This window comes from Brassica napus, chromosome A3 (assembly GCF_020379485.1).
Source record: "Brassica napus cultivar Da-Ae chromosome A3, Da-Ae, whole genome shotgun sequence".
Classification (NCBI taxonomy): Eukaryota; Viridiplantae; Streptophyta; class Magnoliopsida; order Brassicales; family Brassicaceae; genus Brassica; species Brassica napus.
The window spans coordinates 23,288,841-23,306,419 of record NC_063436.1 but is presented as its reverse complement, the minus strand read 5'-3'; the positions used below and the strand labels follow the sequence as shown (position 1 = coordinate 23,306,419).

At 36.5% G+C, this 17,579-nt stretch overlaps 3 protein-coding genes and 2 non-coding genes across 5 annotated transcripts; 1 reads left to right on the top strand and 4 right to left on the bottom strand.

The window, feature by feature from the left end:
- Positions 1–3,085: 3,085 nt before the first annotated feature.
- Positions 3,086–4,972, top strand: LOC106440288 (U-box domain-containing protein 4-like). Its single transcript, XM_048776791.1, has 2 exons — positions 3,086–4,509; positions 4,594–4,972. Exons 1-2 carry the CDS (start codon positions 3,205–3,207, stop codon positions 4,654–4,656), a joined length of 1,368 nt encoding a protein of 455 aa, XP_048632748.1. The 5' UTR covers positions 3,086–3,204; the 3' UTR covers positions 4,657–4,972.
- Positions 4,973–5,207: 235 nt separating this feature from the next.
- Positions 5,208–7,633, bottom strand: LOC106440286 (inositol transporter 4). Its single transcript, XM_013881911.3, has 3 exons — positions 7,420–7,633; positions 6,750–7,347; positions 5,208–6,545 (listed from the first exon to the last, which is right to left on the bottom strand). The coding sequence occupies exons 2-3, from the start codon at positions 7,290–7,292 to the stop codon at positions 5,343–5,345; spliced, it is 1,746 nt and encodes a 581-aa protein (XP_013737365.1). The 5' UTR covers positions 7,293–7,347; positions 7,420–7,633; the 3' UTR covers positions 5,208–5,342.
- Positions 7,634–8,990: 1,357 nt separating this feature from the next.
- On the bottom strand, positions 8,991–9,071 carry TRNAL-CAG. Its single transcript has one exon. It is a non-coding gene; the product is annotated as a tRNA-Leu (tRNA).
- Positions 9,072–14,884: 5,813 nt separating this feature from the next.
- LOC125607102 (classical arabinogalactan protein 9-like) lies at positions 14,885–16,075 on the bottom strand. The gene is made up of 2 exons (XM_048776792.1): positions 15,796–16,075; positions 14,885–15,618 (listed from the first exon to the last, which is right to left on the bottom strand). The coding sequence occupies exon 2, from the start codon at positions 15,616–15,618 to the stop codon at positions 15,235–15,237; it is 384 nt and encodes a 127-aa protein (XP_048632749.1). The 5' UTR covers positions 15,796–16,075; the 3' UTR covers positions 14,885–15,234.
- A 1,388-nt stretch (positions 16,076–17,463) lies between these two features.
- Positions 17,464–17,561, bottom strand: LOC125607694. Its single transcript, XR_007338765.1, has one exon. It is a non-coding gene; the product is annotated as a small nucleolar RNA R30/Z108 (small nucleolar RNA).
- Between the last annotated feature and the right edge of the window lie 18 nt (positions 17,562–17,579).

Genomic DNA, 17,579 nt, shown 5'->3' with positions numbered 1-17,579 from the left:
GATCTCTTTACATAAATCGTTACAAAATCTATAATAAATGATTTTTTGTTTGAAAACTAAAAATTAAAATATATTTTGAATCCTGTTTTTTAACGATTAATGTATACTAAACCAAATGGTTTCTGTTTCAAAAAAACCCGAATGGTTTCAAAATTGAATCTAATTCATGTAATATATGTAAACCGGTTTAGTGGTTTTCAACAATTATATTACTAAAGTAATGGAATAGTCATGGTTCGAAATGTTAATCAATTGTATTTTGGCACTTGATTTAACAATAGTGGTTTACTTTCGTCGTAAAAAAACAATATTGGTTTACTAAATTATTTAAACCGATTGGATTTGTAGTCAAACAAAAATTGAATGTTATTTTATGGTTATAGATATATTGAAGAGCAATTATTGGGTCAAACCAATGCTAATGGGCTTGCAGCTTGCCTTCATACGTGAAAACATTTTCTGAATATTAGTTAATGGGCAGATTAACACCAGTGGCATTCTGTTGTAATTTTTAAGGAAAAATCAGGGTTAATTATTATTTGTACTTCACTTTTAATAGATTAGATAGATTTGTCTATTTTGGTCGACGTAATGAGGATATACCTAATATGTATCTCTACGGCTGTCTAACGATTGTTTGAGTGGGGACAAACACATTCTTCACAATAACATTTGTTTAGTTACTTTGTTAATTAGTTCAGATTCTAGTTGGGGTGTTGAACAACTCACTATGCTGTATAATTAAACATCACATTAATTTTTAAAATGATTACAATAAGATTCTTTGCCTCCGAAGCAATTCATCAGAGTAGTTTTCTAAAACATTAAAACTGGGACTCTCTAACCTTTGAGAAACAAAAATATATAATATGTTTTTAATTGTTGATACGGCCCTTTGGCGACTGATTATGCATCATTATTTAATCGTATGTGTACTTGCTTGTTCTTGACTATGAAAACATATATTAGTCATTGCATGAAGCTGATGCCTTACTCATTTGATCTATAAAAATATGAAGGGAACCAGGTTCAGAAAAGCAAAGCTTGAACTATATTAATCTGATACTTCTATTTAAATAGCCTAAAAAATCAACTAATTTCGTCAAACCTAAGTGATATTTTTGTTAAAAATTAAGTTCAATAAAACACTGATGTAAAGCATATTGAATATGCCCATTGTTTAGGATTATTACTTCTTCCTAGAATTTTTGGCGTTTCAAATATAAAATATTTTCAATATTTTAGATATTTTTAATTTTATTGAAAACTGTATAACTATTTATAACTTACTGTATTCATAAGTTAAATATTTTTTAATTTATTTTTAGATAAAAATAACTTTTATAATATTTTTTAGATCCGTTGAAAAATACTTTTTAGATAAAAATAATGTTTTCAGTATTTATGTTTTAAACATCATATATTTTAGAATAAAGGGATATTAGCTAAAAATACAGCTTGCCGAATTTAATTTTGACGAATCAGCCAAATAATATTCAAACGATAGGTTTTCATATATCAGAACAAATTGTACAGTGTAACATCATGTATTAGGTTCATAAATTAACAGACGATCGATTTGATGTTTGTAGAAATCAAATCTATGTATCAAACTATAAACAAACTCCATTTATAAACCCTTCACCCAACCCAAAAAATTACTCAAACATCAACAAGGAAATCATCGCCACTTTAGAAACCAATTCTATTTTGAAACCTTTTACTCAGTAAAAAATAAATTTATCCAAATATCAATAAAGAAATTATCGCCATTTTAGAAATCAAATCTATATACCAAAATTTTTTCTTTTTAATCTATATACCAAACCATAAAATGTTCATTTTAAACCCTTCCCCAAGCAAAAAAAAAAACTCATTCATCAACAAAAAATCACAATACAAGAAAGTCTGAATTGCATAAATAAACAAAAAACTAAAAAAAAACTAAAAAAAGCAATAGAAACTATAACTAATCTGATGTTTTTGGATGGAGCCTGTAACTCCAATCGAAATGGCTCATCTTGTGTGTGTTTTTTTTTTAAAAAAGGGCATAAAACTCATCTTGTGTTTATATAGAGTTTTTGAGGAAATTGTGACTAATTATGAAGATGTGGTCAAAATCTTTACAAACCGAAAAAAAAATTATATATTTTTTCATACAAATGATCGAGCTGATCGATCAATCAATCAGTGATCTTAATCATGCAATCTATTGGTCTCTTATTGTTTTTAGGAGGATGGTGATTAAACGGATGATCGATTATCACATGCTCTCTTGTTTATTCTATTGTAAAGTCAGACAGATTAATTTTTTTTTTTTAGTAATTTAGACATTTTCAGATCTAATTGTTGGAAAAGGAAATTTATATTTTCATGTACAAGTTTGAGAAAGATCGCCTCGTGGAAAATTAAAATTCCTTCTCTTAGGGTTTGACTGTATGTCACAACTGGCGTTATATTTTTAGCGAGAAATATTTTTACTCTCACTCCAGCTATTATCATACTAATCAGGTTAAAAACTTTCCACCTATCTTATCGCTAGTAACTGTTTAACCAGAGTAAAATTGGTTATTTTGTTCCTCTTGTTATATGAGGAAAAACTGGAGTTACGCTGAAATTAACAGTTTCTTTTTTTTTTAATGTTATTTTACTCCACTAATGTTCCTCTCATGTTAAGAAGACAGCTGACAAGAAGAAGAAAAAGATGTTAAGACAATGTATGAATGTATCTATGTCCGTTTTCATGGCCACGTGTGGACAAGCTGTGCACGTGCCGCCAGATGTTCGTTGAAAGCTTTATGAACCGTTGGATATACGATCTAACGGTCTAGAAAATCACTTCCTCAGCCATTCATAGCTCAACTCTATCAAATTACCAAAAAATCAACTGGCCCCACATATCCTGTGGAGTCGACTCCTCTGTTTGAAGGGCAAGAATGTACGTTAAAACGGACCCCCTTGGTTCACCTAAAAGTCACAGCCACATGGCTCGTGAGACAGACATGCAGCTCCTGGGAATCGTCGATTTAATACAGATTCAACTCTAGATCTCTCCACGTGTCACCATTATAAAAAAACTCGTCACAGTCCCGTGACTTCAGAGTCACACCCATACACTAAACAGCTAAAAAGCCTTCTCATCGTCTTCCTCAAGCCTCCTCTTCTATAATCTCGCCATGAAAGCTCCGAGACACTGAAAACAAAATGGTTTCCGTGGAGGATCCGTTATCACATTCGAACTTAACCCGCTTCCAATCAACAACAAACTTCTACGGCTCACCTTCTTCCCCGTCGACGGAGAGGATACACCGTCAAGCTGGCCGGTCGATGAGAACAGTTAGATCTAGCTTCTACCAAAGCGGAGACCAGTCCTGCTCATTCGTCGGCGACGAGTTCCTTTCCGATTCCGTCGTCGACATTAGGCTCGGCGAGCTTGCTTCGAAGAACACCAACTCATCGCCCCATTCGAAAGCTTCCTCAGTGATAGATGAAGTCTTCCTCGACATCTCTCAAGCGTTTAGCGATTTCTCCGCGTGTAGCAGCGATATCTCCGGTGAGCTTCATCGTCTCGCTTGCTTGCCGTCGCCGGACGTTAACGAGAACGTGGGAATGCAGGATCCGGAGCCGTGTCTAGGGTTTCTGGAGAGGGAAAGCTTCTCCACGGAGATCATCGAGTGTATCTCGCCGGAAGATCTGCAGCCGACGGTGAAGCTCTGCGTCGACGGGCTTCGCTCATCTTCCGTTGCTATTAAACGATCTGCCGCCGCGAAGCTGAGGCTACTGGCGAAGAATCGTGAGGATAACCGTTTGTTGATTGGTGAATCTGGAGCTATTCAAGCTTTGATTCCGCTTCTTCGTTGCAACGATCCGTTGACGCAGGAGCATGCGGTTACAGCTCTGTTGAACCTCTCTCTTCACGATCAGAACAAGTCTGTTATTGTTGCGGGAGGAGCTATCAAGCCGTTGGTGTGGGTGCTTAAGACGGGGACGGAGACTTCTAAGCAGAACGCTGCGTGCGCGTTGCTAAGCCTTGCGCTTGTGGAGGAGAACAAGAACTCGATCGGAGCGTGCGGTGCGATTCCGCCGCTTGTTTCTCTTATATTGAATGGATCTTGCAGGGGGAAGAAGGACGCGGTCACGACGCTTTACAAGCTTTGCACGCTTCGGCAGAATAAAGAGAGAGCGGTTGCAGCTGGAGCGGTGAAGCCGTTGGTGGAGCTTGTGGGGGAGGAAGGGACTGGGATGGCGGAGAAGGCGATGGTTGTTCTGAGTAGCTTGGCGGGGGTTGAGGAAGGTAAAGAGGCTATTGTTGAGGAAGGAGGGATTGTAGCGCTTGTGGAGGCGATTGAGGATGGATCGGTGAAAGGGAAAGAGTTTGCTGTGTTGACGTTGTTGCAGCTTTGTGGTGAGAGTGTTAGGAACCGTGGGTTGCTTGTGAGGGAAGGTGCGATTCCTCCGCTTGTGGGTCTTTCTCAGAGTGGCAGCGTTAGCGTTAGAGCTAAACGCAAGGTAAGAAGTTTACCTATCTTTTTCTTGTCTGGCTTTTTAACAGCTTGAGCGTTTGATGAATTGTCATTGTTTTTTGTTCTGCAGGCAGAAAGACTTCTGGGTTATCTTAGGGAGCCAAGGAAGGAGGGAAGTTCATCAAGCTCTTGAATGCATTTGCATGGTTCCTTTGAATGCAACCGTGTAGAGAGACCGTTTCCATCAGTCTAGTATATAATATACCGAGTGTATGTTTTGTATAGCGTCTTTGTGTAGACTGTGTAAGGAGATCAGATGAGTCTCATAAAATGTGACTGAGTTTGAGTTTGATCGCTAGTTTTTAAGGGGAGTGCTACTTGGATTACAAGTCTAGCACTCAAGTATGAGGGGTTGGAATATGCTGATTCTTTAAGGCAAATAGCTTGTAGCGTCGGCAAATACTACTTGTTCAAGAGCAAAACAATTTTAATCCATATTTCTTTGTCAATGATTGTTTGGCTATTTCTATGTGTGTTTGTGGATCTGTGTATGTGGGAGAGACGGTGGATTTGGATACGTATGCTTGCCTTTGAAGTTACCTTTGATGCTTTTTTTTTAACAACCACCTTTGATGTTGTCTGCTTTATTTATAGAAGTATGCTTTTGCAAACTTTTTTTTGGTAAATGACGCTAGTTGAGGTCAAATTACAGAGAATTTTGTATTAAATCATGTATTCTTTTGAGGTTTTAAAGAGTTCTTCTTGGTTGTTAAAAAAAAAAGAGTTCTTCTTGATACAATGTATTCCTTCAGACTCATAAAAAAGAAATTGGAATTGGTCGTAGTAATAATAAGAAAAGAGAGAAATTAAGACTTCATCTTAAGCTGTATCAACACCTTTGGCCTTGTTCCTCCGACGCAAGAGACTAGGCTTGTAGCCAGCCTCGAGCAACTTCTCGACCTCCTCAAACTGAAGTCCTTTAGTCTCAGGCACAAGCAGCCAAATGAAGAAGAGTCCAACCGTGGAGAAGCCAGCAAAGAGAAGGAAAGTCCCAGAAGAGCCGAGAGCATGTGTGAGTGAGAGAAAGCTCTCGCTCACAATCAGATTAGAGACCCAATTCGAGACCGCGGCTATACCTCCTCCAAGACCTCTATATCTAAGCGGATAGATCTCAGAGTTGACAATCCATGGGACAGTACCCATACCTGGTGCGTACACCACAATGTAAAGCCCCAAAAACACTATAGCCAAGAATCCAAACTTGCTTGGACACCCATCTTTGAAGTACGTTCTTCCCTTTGAGTGACACGTCGCCTTCATGTCGTCTGATAACACCACGCATGCTCCTGGCGCATACGGCTGTACTCCACTGGCACAGAACCCACATTCTGACCTGAGACACTTCATACAGTTCCACCCCGAGGGAGGAGCGTTTGGGGTCGCGAGCGGCGCAAACGCTGGACAAGTAGCGTTTGGAGAAAACGTGGTTGACTCCAATGCATCGATCTTGGGGGCATGAATGGCCGCTTGTGAGAACACCGTGGCTAAGATGATAAGACACGATATGATCCCAAACATAGAGATGATCATCAGCTTCCTTCTACCGTACCGATCCACAAACATCATGCTCACAATCGAACCAATCGCGTTCAGACCAGAAGTTATAAGAGACAAAGCCATCGCTGTACTGTTGGACGCGTAGCCAGCGAACTGCACAATGGAGGGACTGTAGTACATCACCGTGTTGATCCCCACAAACTGCTGTGCCACCTGGACCGTAACACCAGCGGCTAGTCCACGTCGGACAACAGGATTTGCAAACGCTCCTTTGAGCTTGGCGCCGAAACTATCTCCGATAATAGCCTCGTCCGCCTTCTCTGCCTCCACAGACACTCTCAACGCCTCCATCTCCGCCTCCACCTCCTCCGCCGGGTATATTCTCTCGAGAATCGCTCTCGACTCCGCAACCCTGTCTTTTCTGTACAACCACCGTGGAGACTCCGGTAAAGACAGCATCAACACAAACTGAACTATCGCCGGAACTCCCGCAACTCCCAACATCCACCTCCATGTTCCCGGAGTCTGTTAAATCATAACATTTTCAAATCAAAACCAGAGCGAAAATAAAAATACATCAACTTAATCAAACAAAGTTTGTTACATCAGTTTATATAGTTACACTTTACCATAACCGGAAGTAATTTAAATGAACCGGAAACTGATAAACCAATAACCAATGAACTAAACCATGTATCCTAATAAGTTCGAAGCTTTACGTTTACTTACGTGGACAAAGGCGAGATTGATGAGGTAAGAGAAGAACTGTCCCCCGGTGATGAGAAGACCGTTGGTACTAACAAGCGCTCCTCTAATCCTCGCCGGAGAAGCTTCCGATATGTAAAGCGGCGACGTCATCGACGCCATACCAACTCCGAACCCGACGAAGATTCTTCCGACGATGATCACCCAAGGAGCCGGAGCAAACGCCATGACGATGGCGCCGATCAGGAAAAGCACGTCGGCGATCAAGATCGACATCCTCCTGCCGAACCTATCGTTGATCCAACCTCCGACGGCTGCTCCGACGATGGCTCCGGCCACCGCCATGCTGACGATCGTCGACTGAAGCCATGTCTTCTTGTCGACTTCGTCGAAATCCTCTTTGATGAAGAGAAGAGCGCCGGAGATGACGCCGGTGTCGTAGCCGAAGAGAAGACCTCCGATTCCGGCGGAGAAGGCGAGGCGCATGATGTAAGGTGTCTTCCATGTTGTTCTCCAACACTCTGTGAACTCTGTTTTGTCTGCTTTGGCTATTCCTCCTTCCACCATCTTTGTCTGAAACTCTGCTTTATCTCAATGTAATGAAAAAGAGATTCTCTTATGCCTGCGACCAATACTAGAAATGTTAATAAGATAGAGAGATATAGACGAATATCGAATCTTGAATTTTCCATACATTAAAGCTTTTGAGATTTTTATTTTGTTCCTTTCCCATTCAAATATATTATAAGATCAAAATCGTCAACCGAAAATCATCATTTGAAGTTTGAACAAATTGTCGAGTCGCACTAGAGAGTTAATTATTCACAGAAAAGAATAATGTTACTGTTGTGTAAGACGAGAGGATAGATAGAAGATGAGATGAATTGGATAAGATTCTCTTAAGTGGGACCCACATAGACTAATCCCCTTTGACTATGTATCTCGTGTAATAAATGTTGGGACAGTTGGGTCCGAATTTCACGAATTTCTTGACAAAAATGAAAAAGGTGATTAGGTGAATCTTTAAAATGTTGATTATCGTTACATTTTCTGGAAATGTTAATATTGTGTTGTGTGTTCAAACAAAAAAACAAAAGTTAATATTTTGTTGACCCTGCTAGAAAGTTATCAACTCAATTTATTTTGCAGTGGATTGATTATTGAATCACATGATTTCTTTCTGTTTCAAGAGATCAGCACAATATATTTTTCTGAATAAACTTCTCAGTTAGTTACTTATTGTATAATTAGTAAAAAAAATAAAAATTCAACTTACATCAGACAGATGATTTACAAAGCAGCGGAAATTTACCTGGTCAATATAACAGTGAGTCTTCGAAATCTCAGTCCTTGTTTTAATACAAAAAACTCCTGAAAGATGATGAGTGTTTCAAACAAAATAATTAATGCTCAAGTCTTGAGGTATATATAGAGAAGACACTAAGGTTGAAAATGCTAAATTTAGAGATAGAAAGAGACAGTTTATGGTAAACAAGTGGTCAATATCCAGTAAATAAGGATTAACTTTAGCTGCACATGTGGGATAAGAACAATTCACTGGAAAATGGTCATGTTTGTGGTTGTGTTTTCTTCTCAATTTCCCTTGGTTAAATTAACTGTTGTTCCTCAATCTGTGTAGTGTTAGTTAGAAACTGTAATAGTTTGACCTGCCCATTATTGGCATATTAACAACACAAGTCAATTCTATAAAAAATCAAGTTGAAATTAAAAACGAATGTATTCGCACGAGGAGCAAATGACATGAGACATCATTAGCACATCTCCTATCCCTATTTCATTTTTTTTTTCTAAAATACAGTAAAAGTGAACAAAGAGTAAGAAATGCTTTAACCCAACTCAATATCTCATTCTGTAATAAAATTTATTCCATAAATGAAATAATCTATTTTTTTTTTTGTTTATCACTCTATTATGAAGTGTGAAATGAAGTAGAATTGAAGCAATTTAACTTCATTTTCACTTTTACTTTATTTTAGAGGAAAAAATGAAGTTTTACATTGGAGATGTTCTTAGACGATGAATTTTTATTATCCACAAAGTATCATTTGAGTTTTCAGTGCTGTTAAATTAACCATCACTATTACAATAAAAACACGTTCATCATCTTGGTAATAAGCACTATACTAAGTTACTAATCTTCAATATTTATATCTTTATATTGTTTGGTTCAAACCCACAGAACAATACTTTTAGCTCCAACGTACAGTATAACATGCTTATAATAAAAAGTGAAAAAGGATAAATTGTCAAGAGTGGGATTTGAACCCACGCCCTTTCGGACCCGCACCTGAAGCGGGCGCCTTAGACCAACTCGGCCATCTTGACATTTGTTCATTTGCGCCACTAACTTATATATTGATGTAACCAAAACATAGAACATAATGGAAAGTGATTCACGTTTGCTCTGTTCCGACAAGATATGAAGTGAAGTAGTGATCTGACTATTTGCATAAAACAAAACATAATCAAAGAGAAGAGAAGACTGTTTTGAACTTAATTGTTGAACTTCAGGCTTTCTTTTCTTATAGACTCTGGAGCATTATACAAGAGATGACTAGGGATGTTGGCTTAATTGTACCTGGTTGGCTATGCGTAATCGTCTAACAACATGTGGCCGTATGGCTCACTGAAATGAAGGGATAGACACCACTTGTGTGCACTGTTATCAGCATCAAGAAACCCGAAACATATTTTCTTTTCATGTGGATACTCCTTTGCAGTGTGGCACAAGCTAACAAGTACTATTCTGGGCAACGAGTATACTTCATAGTGGGAAGAACTGGTTGATTATGTATCAAAGGAAACGACGCCTAAGACCCAGATCTTCCTTGTTCGTTATGTGTTTCAGGCCACTGTATACATGATTTGGAGAGAGAGAAACGCTCGGAAACATGGGACAAACCATGCTCGGCTGCAAACCTGTCGACGAATGAACTGAGAGTTGGAAGATACCAAGATGGTTTCCAACTTTCCAACAATAGATAGGAGCTATCTCTGCATCTTAATTAATTCGAAAAAAATGATTTCTTCACGTGATAGATAGAAGTTGTTTAAATACCAAAGTTTACACGTGATGTAAAACAGTATATTTTTCTGGACTAAAATCTGAAATGGACCAAAAGGTAAAAAAAGAGTCTCACACATCCAAAAAAAATCTGTATGAACCAAATGATTGTGAATTACCATTTTATTCTTAATGAATGAATAATATGAACCATTGGATTCTATAATCTTTCTATAAATCAGAACCGTCGGATTAAGAGAAGAAAAGAGGAATATTATATTTACAAAAGTACCATTAATGAAACTCCAACCAGAGCCATTAATCATTTTTTCTATGTTTTAATCTTTGCCACACGCTTTCACAGATCTCCCATTCTCTATCCTCTCCCCCTCTTTTATCTGACGCATAAATAACTCAGAGCCACACGATTTTCATTATTTTATTCTCTCATTCGACTAGGTACAACTAGTATAACTCATACAATTATACATGTTAAAAAATAATATAACTGGTACAACTGGTATATAAATGTTATAATTCATGTACAATTTGCAGTTACTATAATTAACTCAACTATTAAATCATTTTTTACATATGATGATAAAATTTCATCTATTTTTTCTGAGGCTCTTCAATTATTGTTAAATTATTAAATTACACTATCAATTTTATTTAAGATACCTTATACTTTTAAGGTTTGTTAATTAGATTGACCATATTATTATGAAAAATAAACATCGAAAATATATTTACAAAGTTATAATGTGAAAATATTGGTACAACTCCTAAAACTAAACATATAAAAAATTTGGTATATTTTTTTATTATATATTAAACAGGAATTACTGGTATAACTGGTACAACTTTGACATTTCAAAAATTGACAAAATCAATTTGGTATTTCCATATGAAAAAACAATCAAATGACCAAACTGGTAACTGTTTAGAAAGATTCCTTATTTTTAATGATTTTTTTTGTTTTTTGTTTTGTTTTTAGCAATTCTTACACCATCAAATAAGTTTACATGATCTATCTTATACTTTTAAGGTTTATTAACTTGTTTGTCTACATAATTTATGGAAAACATACATAAAATGTATTTAAACAGTTATGAAATGTATTTACCAGACTAGTAATACTGATATAACTAGTACAACTACTCAGGTTCTGAAATTTAAATATTCCTTCGAGTATGTCATATGAAAAAAATCAATAAAGTGGCTAAATTGTAAAGTATTTATAAAGGTTCCTTATGATATTTCATGGGGTTTTTTATTTTTTTGCAAATCTAACACAATCACATAAGTTTGCATGATCTACCTTATACTTTTAAGGTTTGTTAACTTCTTTGTCCACATAATTTTTGGAAAACATACATGAAATGTATTTTAACAAAATTTATGATTTCATTTTATTGGGGCACAAACATATACACATAATGAAGTGGTACAACTGAGGTAAGTTTTAATTTTATGTCGTACAACTAGCTTTTTCGATTTCACTGTCAATATATAACTATGTACAAACTGGTATAACTCAAAAACTAGTACAACTATGTATAAACCGGTACAACTCGAATACTGGTCCAACTATGTTATTTCATTTTATATTGTGCATTATATTTTAAACGTGTATCATGTTTTAAATATTATGGTTGAATATTAAATCAAGTTGTTGTACTAATTGTACTATTCCTACATATTTTTGTGTAGTTTAACCTGTTATCTATTTCTTTTGGTTGAAATACATTAAATCAAAGTCGATAAAATTAAGAGAAAATTTTGTTAGGTACGTAAATACAACACGTAAAACTAAATAATATTTATTAAAAAATAGATATTAAAAAAACTGATGGTATTGGGATTATAAATTTTATAATTTTTTAAAAACTTCATAAATTTTTGAAGATTTATTTTTTGTAGGAAAAAATTTAAATTATAAAATATAATTAAATAATAAACTGAGTGAAATGTACGAATTTGCAAACATAAGAATCAAAAGCTATTTGAAATCAAATTTGTAGATACAACAAACATATGTATATCATATTTTATATCAAAATATGCAAGTTTCACCATGTTCTTCTTGTATATGTGATTACAATTGCTCTATTTCTTGTAATATTTTCATTTCCATATCAAGAAAATGAACTTTGAGGCGAGAAACCTACTAACCAGCACTAGAAAAACACAAATCAAGTGTTGCCACAATTAAACTAGTAATAGTACTACTGTAGTTAAACCGGTTAAACTATTATTGTTATAGTCAAAATACCAAATATTAATGTTTATGTATTTTTTTCAAACTCGTGATGGCTTATGCACTATCTTTTGGCAGATGCAAGCGGGAAAGATTAAACTAGTATAACTATGTACAGACGGTACAACTCAAATACTAGTACAACTATGTTATTTCATCACGATTAAAACAATTATTTGCAAAAAAAAACACAAAATCATACATCAAACCCAATCTTTTTCTTCTTTCCGGTGACTCGCGTTTTTAGAACAATGTTTGAAGAATTTTCTGGCTCTGCATCTAGCTTTTTGGCCTCAAGACCAAAAAGATGAAGATGATCTTTTTCCGAAAATCGTACAACTAGTATAACTAGTACAACTTGTAAACGTATCAGTTTCAAATCAAATATTATTAAAAATATACTATTCATATATTTGACACATGCATGCGGGGTAGATTAGACCAATATGTCTTATTGGTTCTACATCATTCTCTTTTCTAGCATCTTCGTATGCCGAAAACAATAAATATATGAAATTATTATACATCTCATAATTAAGTGATGTCATTTCATAATTTCTCAAAGCCATGTCATCTTTTTTTGTGAGAATGAACATGGTGATGATACATAAGAAAATGATTTTTCAAATAATAAATATGACATACTCAATATGTACTAGTTGTACTAATTCGAGTTGTAGAAGTTATACTAGTTTGAGTTGTACTAGTTGTCCTAGTTTGAGTTGTACTAGTTGTACTAGTAATACTTTTCGTTCTTCATTATTTTGGATATCGGATGGAAAAGATAAAATTTGACTCTGGATATGATATAATTGATTAAACATGATTATGGGTTGATCGATTTGAGATAAGAAAGAGAAAATTAGTGGATGGGGGATAAGAAAATTTTTGATTTTGTATTATGGTGGAAGAACTATGAATGGGGGAAGAAGAAGGAGATTGGGTCGGATTTTGGGTCTGGATCTGGGTCGGATATTGGGTTGGATAGTAATGGCATAGGTTAGTAAATATGTTTAACTCTTTAGGTTTTTCAGTTATTTAACATAGATTTCTATTTAAATTTAAATGCAAAATAAATAAATAAAGTGATGGGTCCAATTGAGATTTTTTGGAGACCAAGTGGTCCATCTCAGCATTTGATCCTATTTTTCTTTTGAATCAAATTTAACATTTTATTCAGAAAAAAAGATGTGGACTTATATCCAGATGAAGTATCACTTGTTTTCCTGTTTCATAGATTGGTTTGTCACCTTGTCGGGATTCTTTGTGATCTAAACAGGTTGCAGTTAGCTGACAGAATTGGATATTGTAGCAATCTGTCTAACCGTCTTACATAGAATCCTGTGATGATCACTACAAGAAAACATATTTTTTACGAGGGCAATATACGTTGTAACTTCGTCGTAAACGGGGTGTTACGACGAATGAACCGCGAAACACGTTTCGTCGTAAAACGCCCGTCGTAACCGACGTTTCGTCGTAAATGACTTGTTAAGTTTACGACGAAATATATTCCTCGTAAAGCGCAGGGCAGAGATTCGTCGTAAACGACACGTAAAATTTCGTGGTAAACTCCACGTAATGGATTCGATGTAAAGCACACGTAAACATTTTCGTTGTAACACCCTCGTAAATATTTCGATGTAAACTCCACGTAACATTTCGATGTAAAGACCACGTAAAATCTTCGATGTAAAAGACTCGTAATTATTTTCGACGGTAATCAGTTGTAAATGTTTACGTCGAGCCTACATCGACGTTTCGTTTTATAATATATTTTGAATATTATTTTTAACCTCAAATATATATATATATAAATTTGAATTTATTTAAAATTCTGAATTTTAAATAATTTTAATTTTAAAACGAAATATGAAAATAAAAAACATTTATAAAAAAGCATTTAAAAGTCATAATATTTAAATTCATAATACAAACCGAAAATATTAAAAAAACTACATATCATCGAAGTAGTCGGTGGGGTTGCTCGGCTGTTGACGGGTTGGATCGGACTCTTGGGGATCTCGTACTGGCAACCCAAGAGCGGCTCGTCTCTGACTCAACATTCTCTGCATAACCGGGTTTCCCACGGCCATCACGTCTAGCAAATCCTCAAGAGAGTCTAAACGAACCTGCTGGCTATCCATTCGAGCTTTCATCTGAGAAGTCTCTTCATCCCGTCTCGAAGTGTATGACGAAGTTGCCCTTGCAACTTGGTTAACGGAGCCTATACCGACTATTCGGCCCTTCTTTCTAGGAGCCAGCTATAAAATTAAAACATATATTAATATAGTTATTAAAAATAATGAAAAAAAAAATTTTAGTTGTACTACCTCTTCGAAGATTCGGTCGGCTTCTTCGGTGGACAATGTGACGGGTAATCCATCGGGAGACTCCTGAGTTAGTTGCGTCTCCCGTTCTTCAATCCGAGTAGCCACTGCTTGAGCGAGTTTCTCTGATGCAGGATCCACAAAAACTCCGTCGGATGTGGCGTGAGTCATCTTGAATAGGTCAGACAGAGATGGTAAGACTCCCGTCTTCTCCAACTACAAAAAAAAAATATTAAAAGTTATATTAATTGAATATTTTAAAATAAATATTTAAAAACAAAACTTACAACGTCTAGACGGATGCCTGCATGTGGTTTTTGGCCGGTTCTGTGAAGCATGGGCAAATTACCATCTTTATCCTTCGTTCTTCGAGAAGCCGAGCACGAATTGGCCTTTTTGATCGAAGACGGGTGCTTCCAATAGGCGATGAGGCCATCCCACACATCCGTCGTGAGCTCAGTGGGCTTTCCCTCATACCCGTCGAGCTCCCACTTGTCCTTCCAATCGGAGACTGTGTTGCAGAGGCGGATCTTTGCTTTTGCAACGAATTCCGCCTTCACCATCTCGGTGATTCCCAAAGACCAATGCCACTTTTGCTGAAACACAAAAAATTTGAAAAAATTACAATTAATAATAATATTTAAAAAATATATACATATTTAAAAGTTAAAATTTAATTAAATTTAAAAATCTTACCGCAAACATTTTAAACCACGTGATCTTAACGTGATTTGGAGTCTTGCTCCAGTTCGGATATGCCCCGTCGTAGTAACCCTTAATCGTTTTCGAAACGCTCCGGCCAACACGGTTATTAGCCCCAAACCTGAAAGGAAAACAATTTAACCGTTAGAAAATAAAAATATTTTAAATTTTTATGTAATAAAAATTAATAACTTACCAATAAGTTCCTCGGGGTCTATCGGGGTCTAGAACATCCAAACCCTCTCGTCCGGGCTGGGCAAGCAAATCCTCTACCGTATATCTCGCGAATGGGGCATATGAAGGCACACGCAAATCCGGATGAACTGCACCTTCTGGGACAGGCTCAGGTGCAGCCGCTGGAGGAGGAGGTGGAGGCATATGCGGTGGAGGCATTTGCGGTGGAGGCATCTGCGGTGGAGGAGGACTCCAAGCAACTCTCTGAGAAGGCTGAGAGTCTGGAACTGCGGTGGAGGATGATGGACCAGAAGACGATGGACCGGAAGAAGATGTACCGGAACCATCGTCGCCAAACAAATCTCTATAACTAGGTGCTCTGGATTTTCTTCTAGGAGCCATCTAAAAAAAATTAAAATAAATTTTATCAGTTACGACATAATAAAAATATTATTCCGTTACCTAACTAATCACCTAAACTAATTACCTAACTAATCACCTAAACTAATTCCGTTACCTAACTAATCACCTAAACTAATTTAAAAAAAAAAAAAAAGAGAGAGAGAAGAGAGAGTTTACCTTAGAGAGAGCAAAGGAATTTGGGAGGAATGAGCGAGGCAGCCTCGCTCTCGGCGTCCCCTTATATAGATTAGGATTCGTCGTAAAATCGACGTAAATTTACGACGAAATTACCAGGCCCGCGTTTTTCCATTTACGACGAATTTACCAGGCCCGTGTTTTTTAATTTACGACGAAATTACCAGGCCCGTGTTTTTCGAGTTACGACGAAATTACCAGGCCCGCGTTTTTCCATTTACGACGAAATTACGACGCTTAACCCTAAACACCGAGAATGAAATCCCTAAACCCCAAAGTGACATATCATCTAACAGCCCGCCTGGTGCATGAATGTCTCTAGCCCGTTCAGAAATGCATTCGTCACTCTCCCGTCGGAATCTTTGTGCAAATACATCCAACTTCGTAACTCGTAAATACTACCGCCACCGACCATTTTTTCTACTATTTTTTTTTAAATTTTTTTTTTTTTCCGTTTGTGTCTTGTGAGGAAGAGAGTTGTGTGTTGTGAGGAAGAGAGTTGTGGGAAATGACATATATATAGAGAAATTTTCGAGTTGGGTAGTTGAAATATAACAACGATTTTACAAGGGAAAGTTTACATGGATTTTACATAGTTTTTTTACAACGACTTTACAACGAAACTCGATAAGTTTTTCACCTAAATATAACGGTAACATGATTCGTTGTAATATCGATGTAAAATTTCATTTTCGACGTACTTACGTCGTAATATTACATGGCGTTTACGACGAAATTTGGTTTCGTCGTAATTGCGTTGTTACCCCACCAATTACTATTTCTAAAACAACGATAAGGAACCTGTGTCGTTCGTCTGTCTGCCAATTCAGTGGAACGACAAGGAGAAAGTGGACGGAAGTGCAGCTGGTTTGTACTTGAGAGGAACCTTTGACGATGGTCGGAGGTTTCACTCAAGTATAAACCAACTTCACTTCCCTCCATTTTCTCCTTATCGCTCTACTGAATTGGCAGACAGACGAATGACTCATGTTCGTTATCGTTATCTTCGAAATAGTAATTGGTGGTTCGAGAAGAAGAGAGTTGTGTGTTGTGAGGAAGAGAGTTGTGTGTTGTGAGGAAGAGAGTTGTGGGAAATGACATATATATAGAGAAATATGGTAAGTTTTACATGGATTTTACATGGAAAATTTACAACGCGTTTACAACGAACTTAGGTAAGTTAAAGCACTTTCAATACACGTTTTCACCTTTATGTAACGGTAACATGATTCGTTGTAATGTCGATGTAACGTTTACAACTATTTTGCATTCCACGTACTTTCGTCGTAAACTTACATTAACTTTACGACGAATACATTTCGTCGTAAATTACCATCGAGTTTACGACGAAGTCATGTCGCGTCGTAATTGCGTTGTAAAGCTTATGTAAATTTACGAGGAAATAATTTCCTCGTAAAATACCGTTGTTACTGCTACGTTTTCTTGTAGTGGATGGAGAAATTCAAGTCATAGAGTCTGCCGTCGTTCAGACACAAGTTATGGTTTGGATGGATAAGAATTTATTGGTTATATAGTTTATGGGTTTAGCTGAAGAATGTGAAATTGATTTTGGAAAATTCCATAGGTCATAAGAGAACCGTTATAGCTCCATAAATAATATCCATATATATATAAGGGGAATAAAGGAGATGACTCAGTGGTGGCTAGTGATATTAGGTTCGATTCTGCCAGCAAGTTACTTCAGCTGAACTCAGAAGAGGGAGCAGTATATCCTCATCGTCATCTCCACACCCCAAACTCATCAA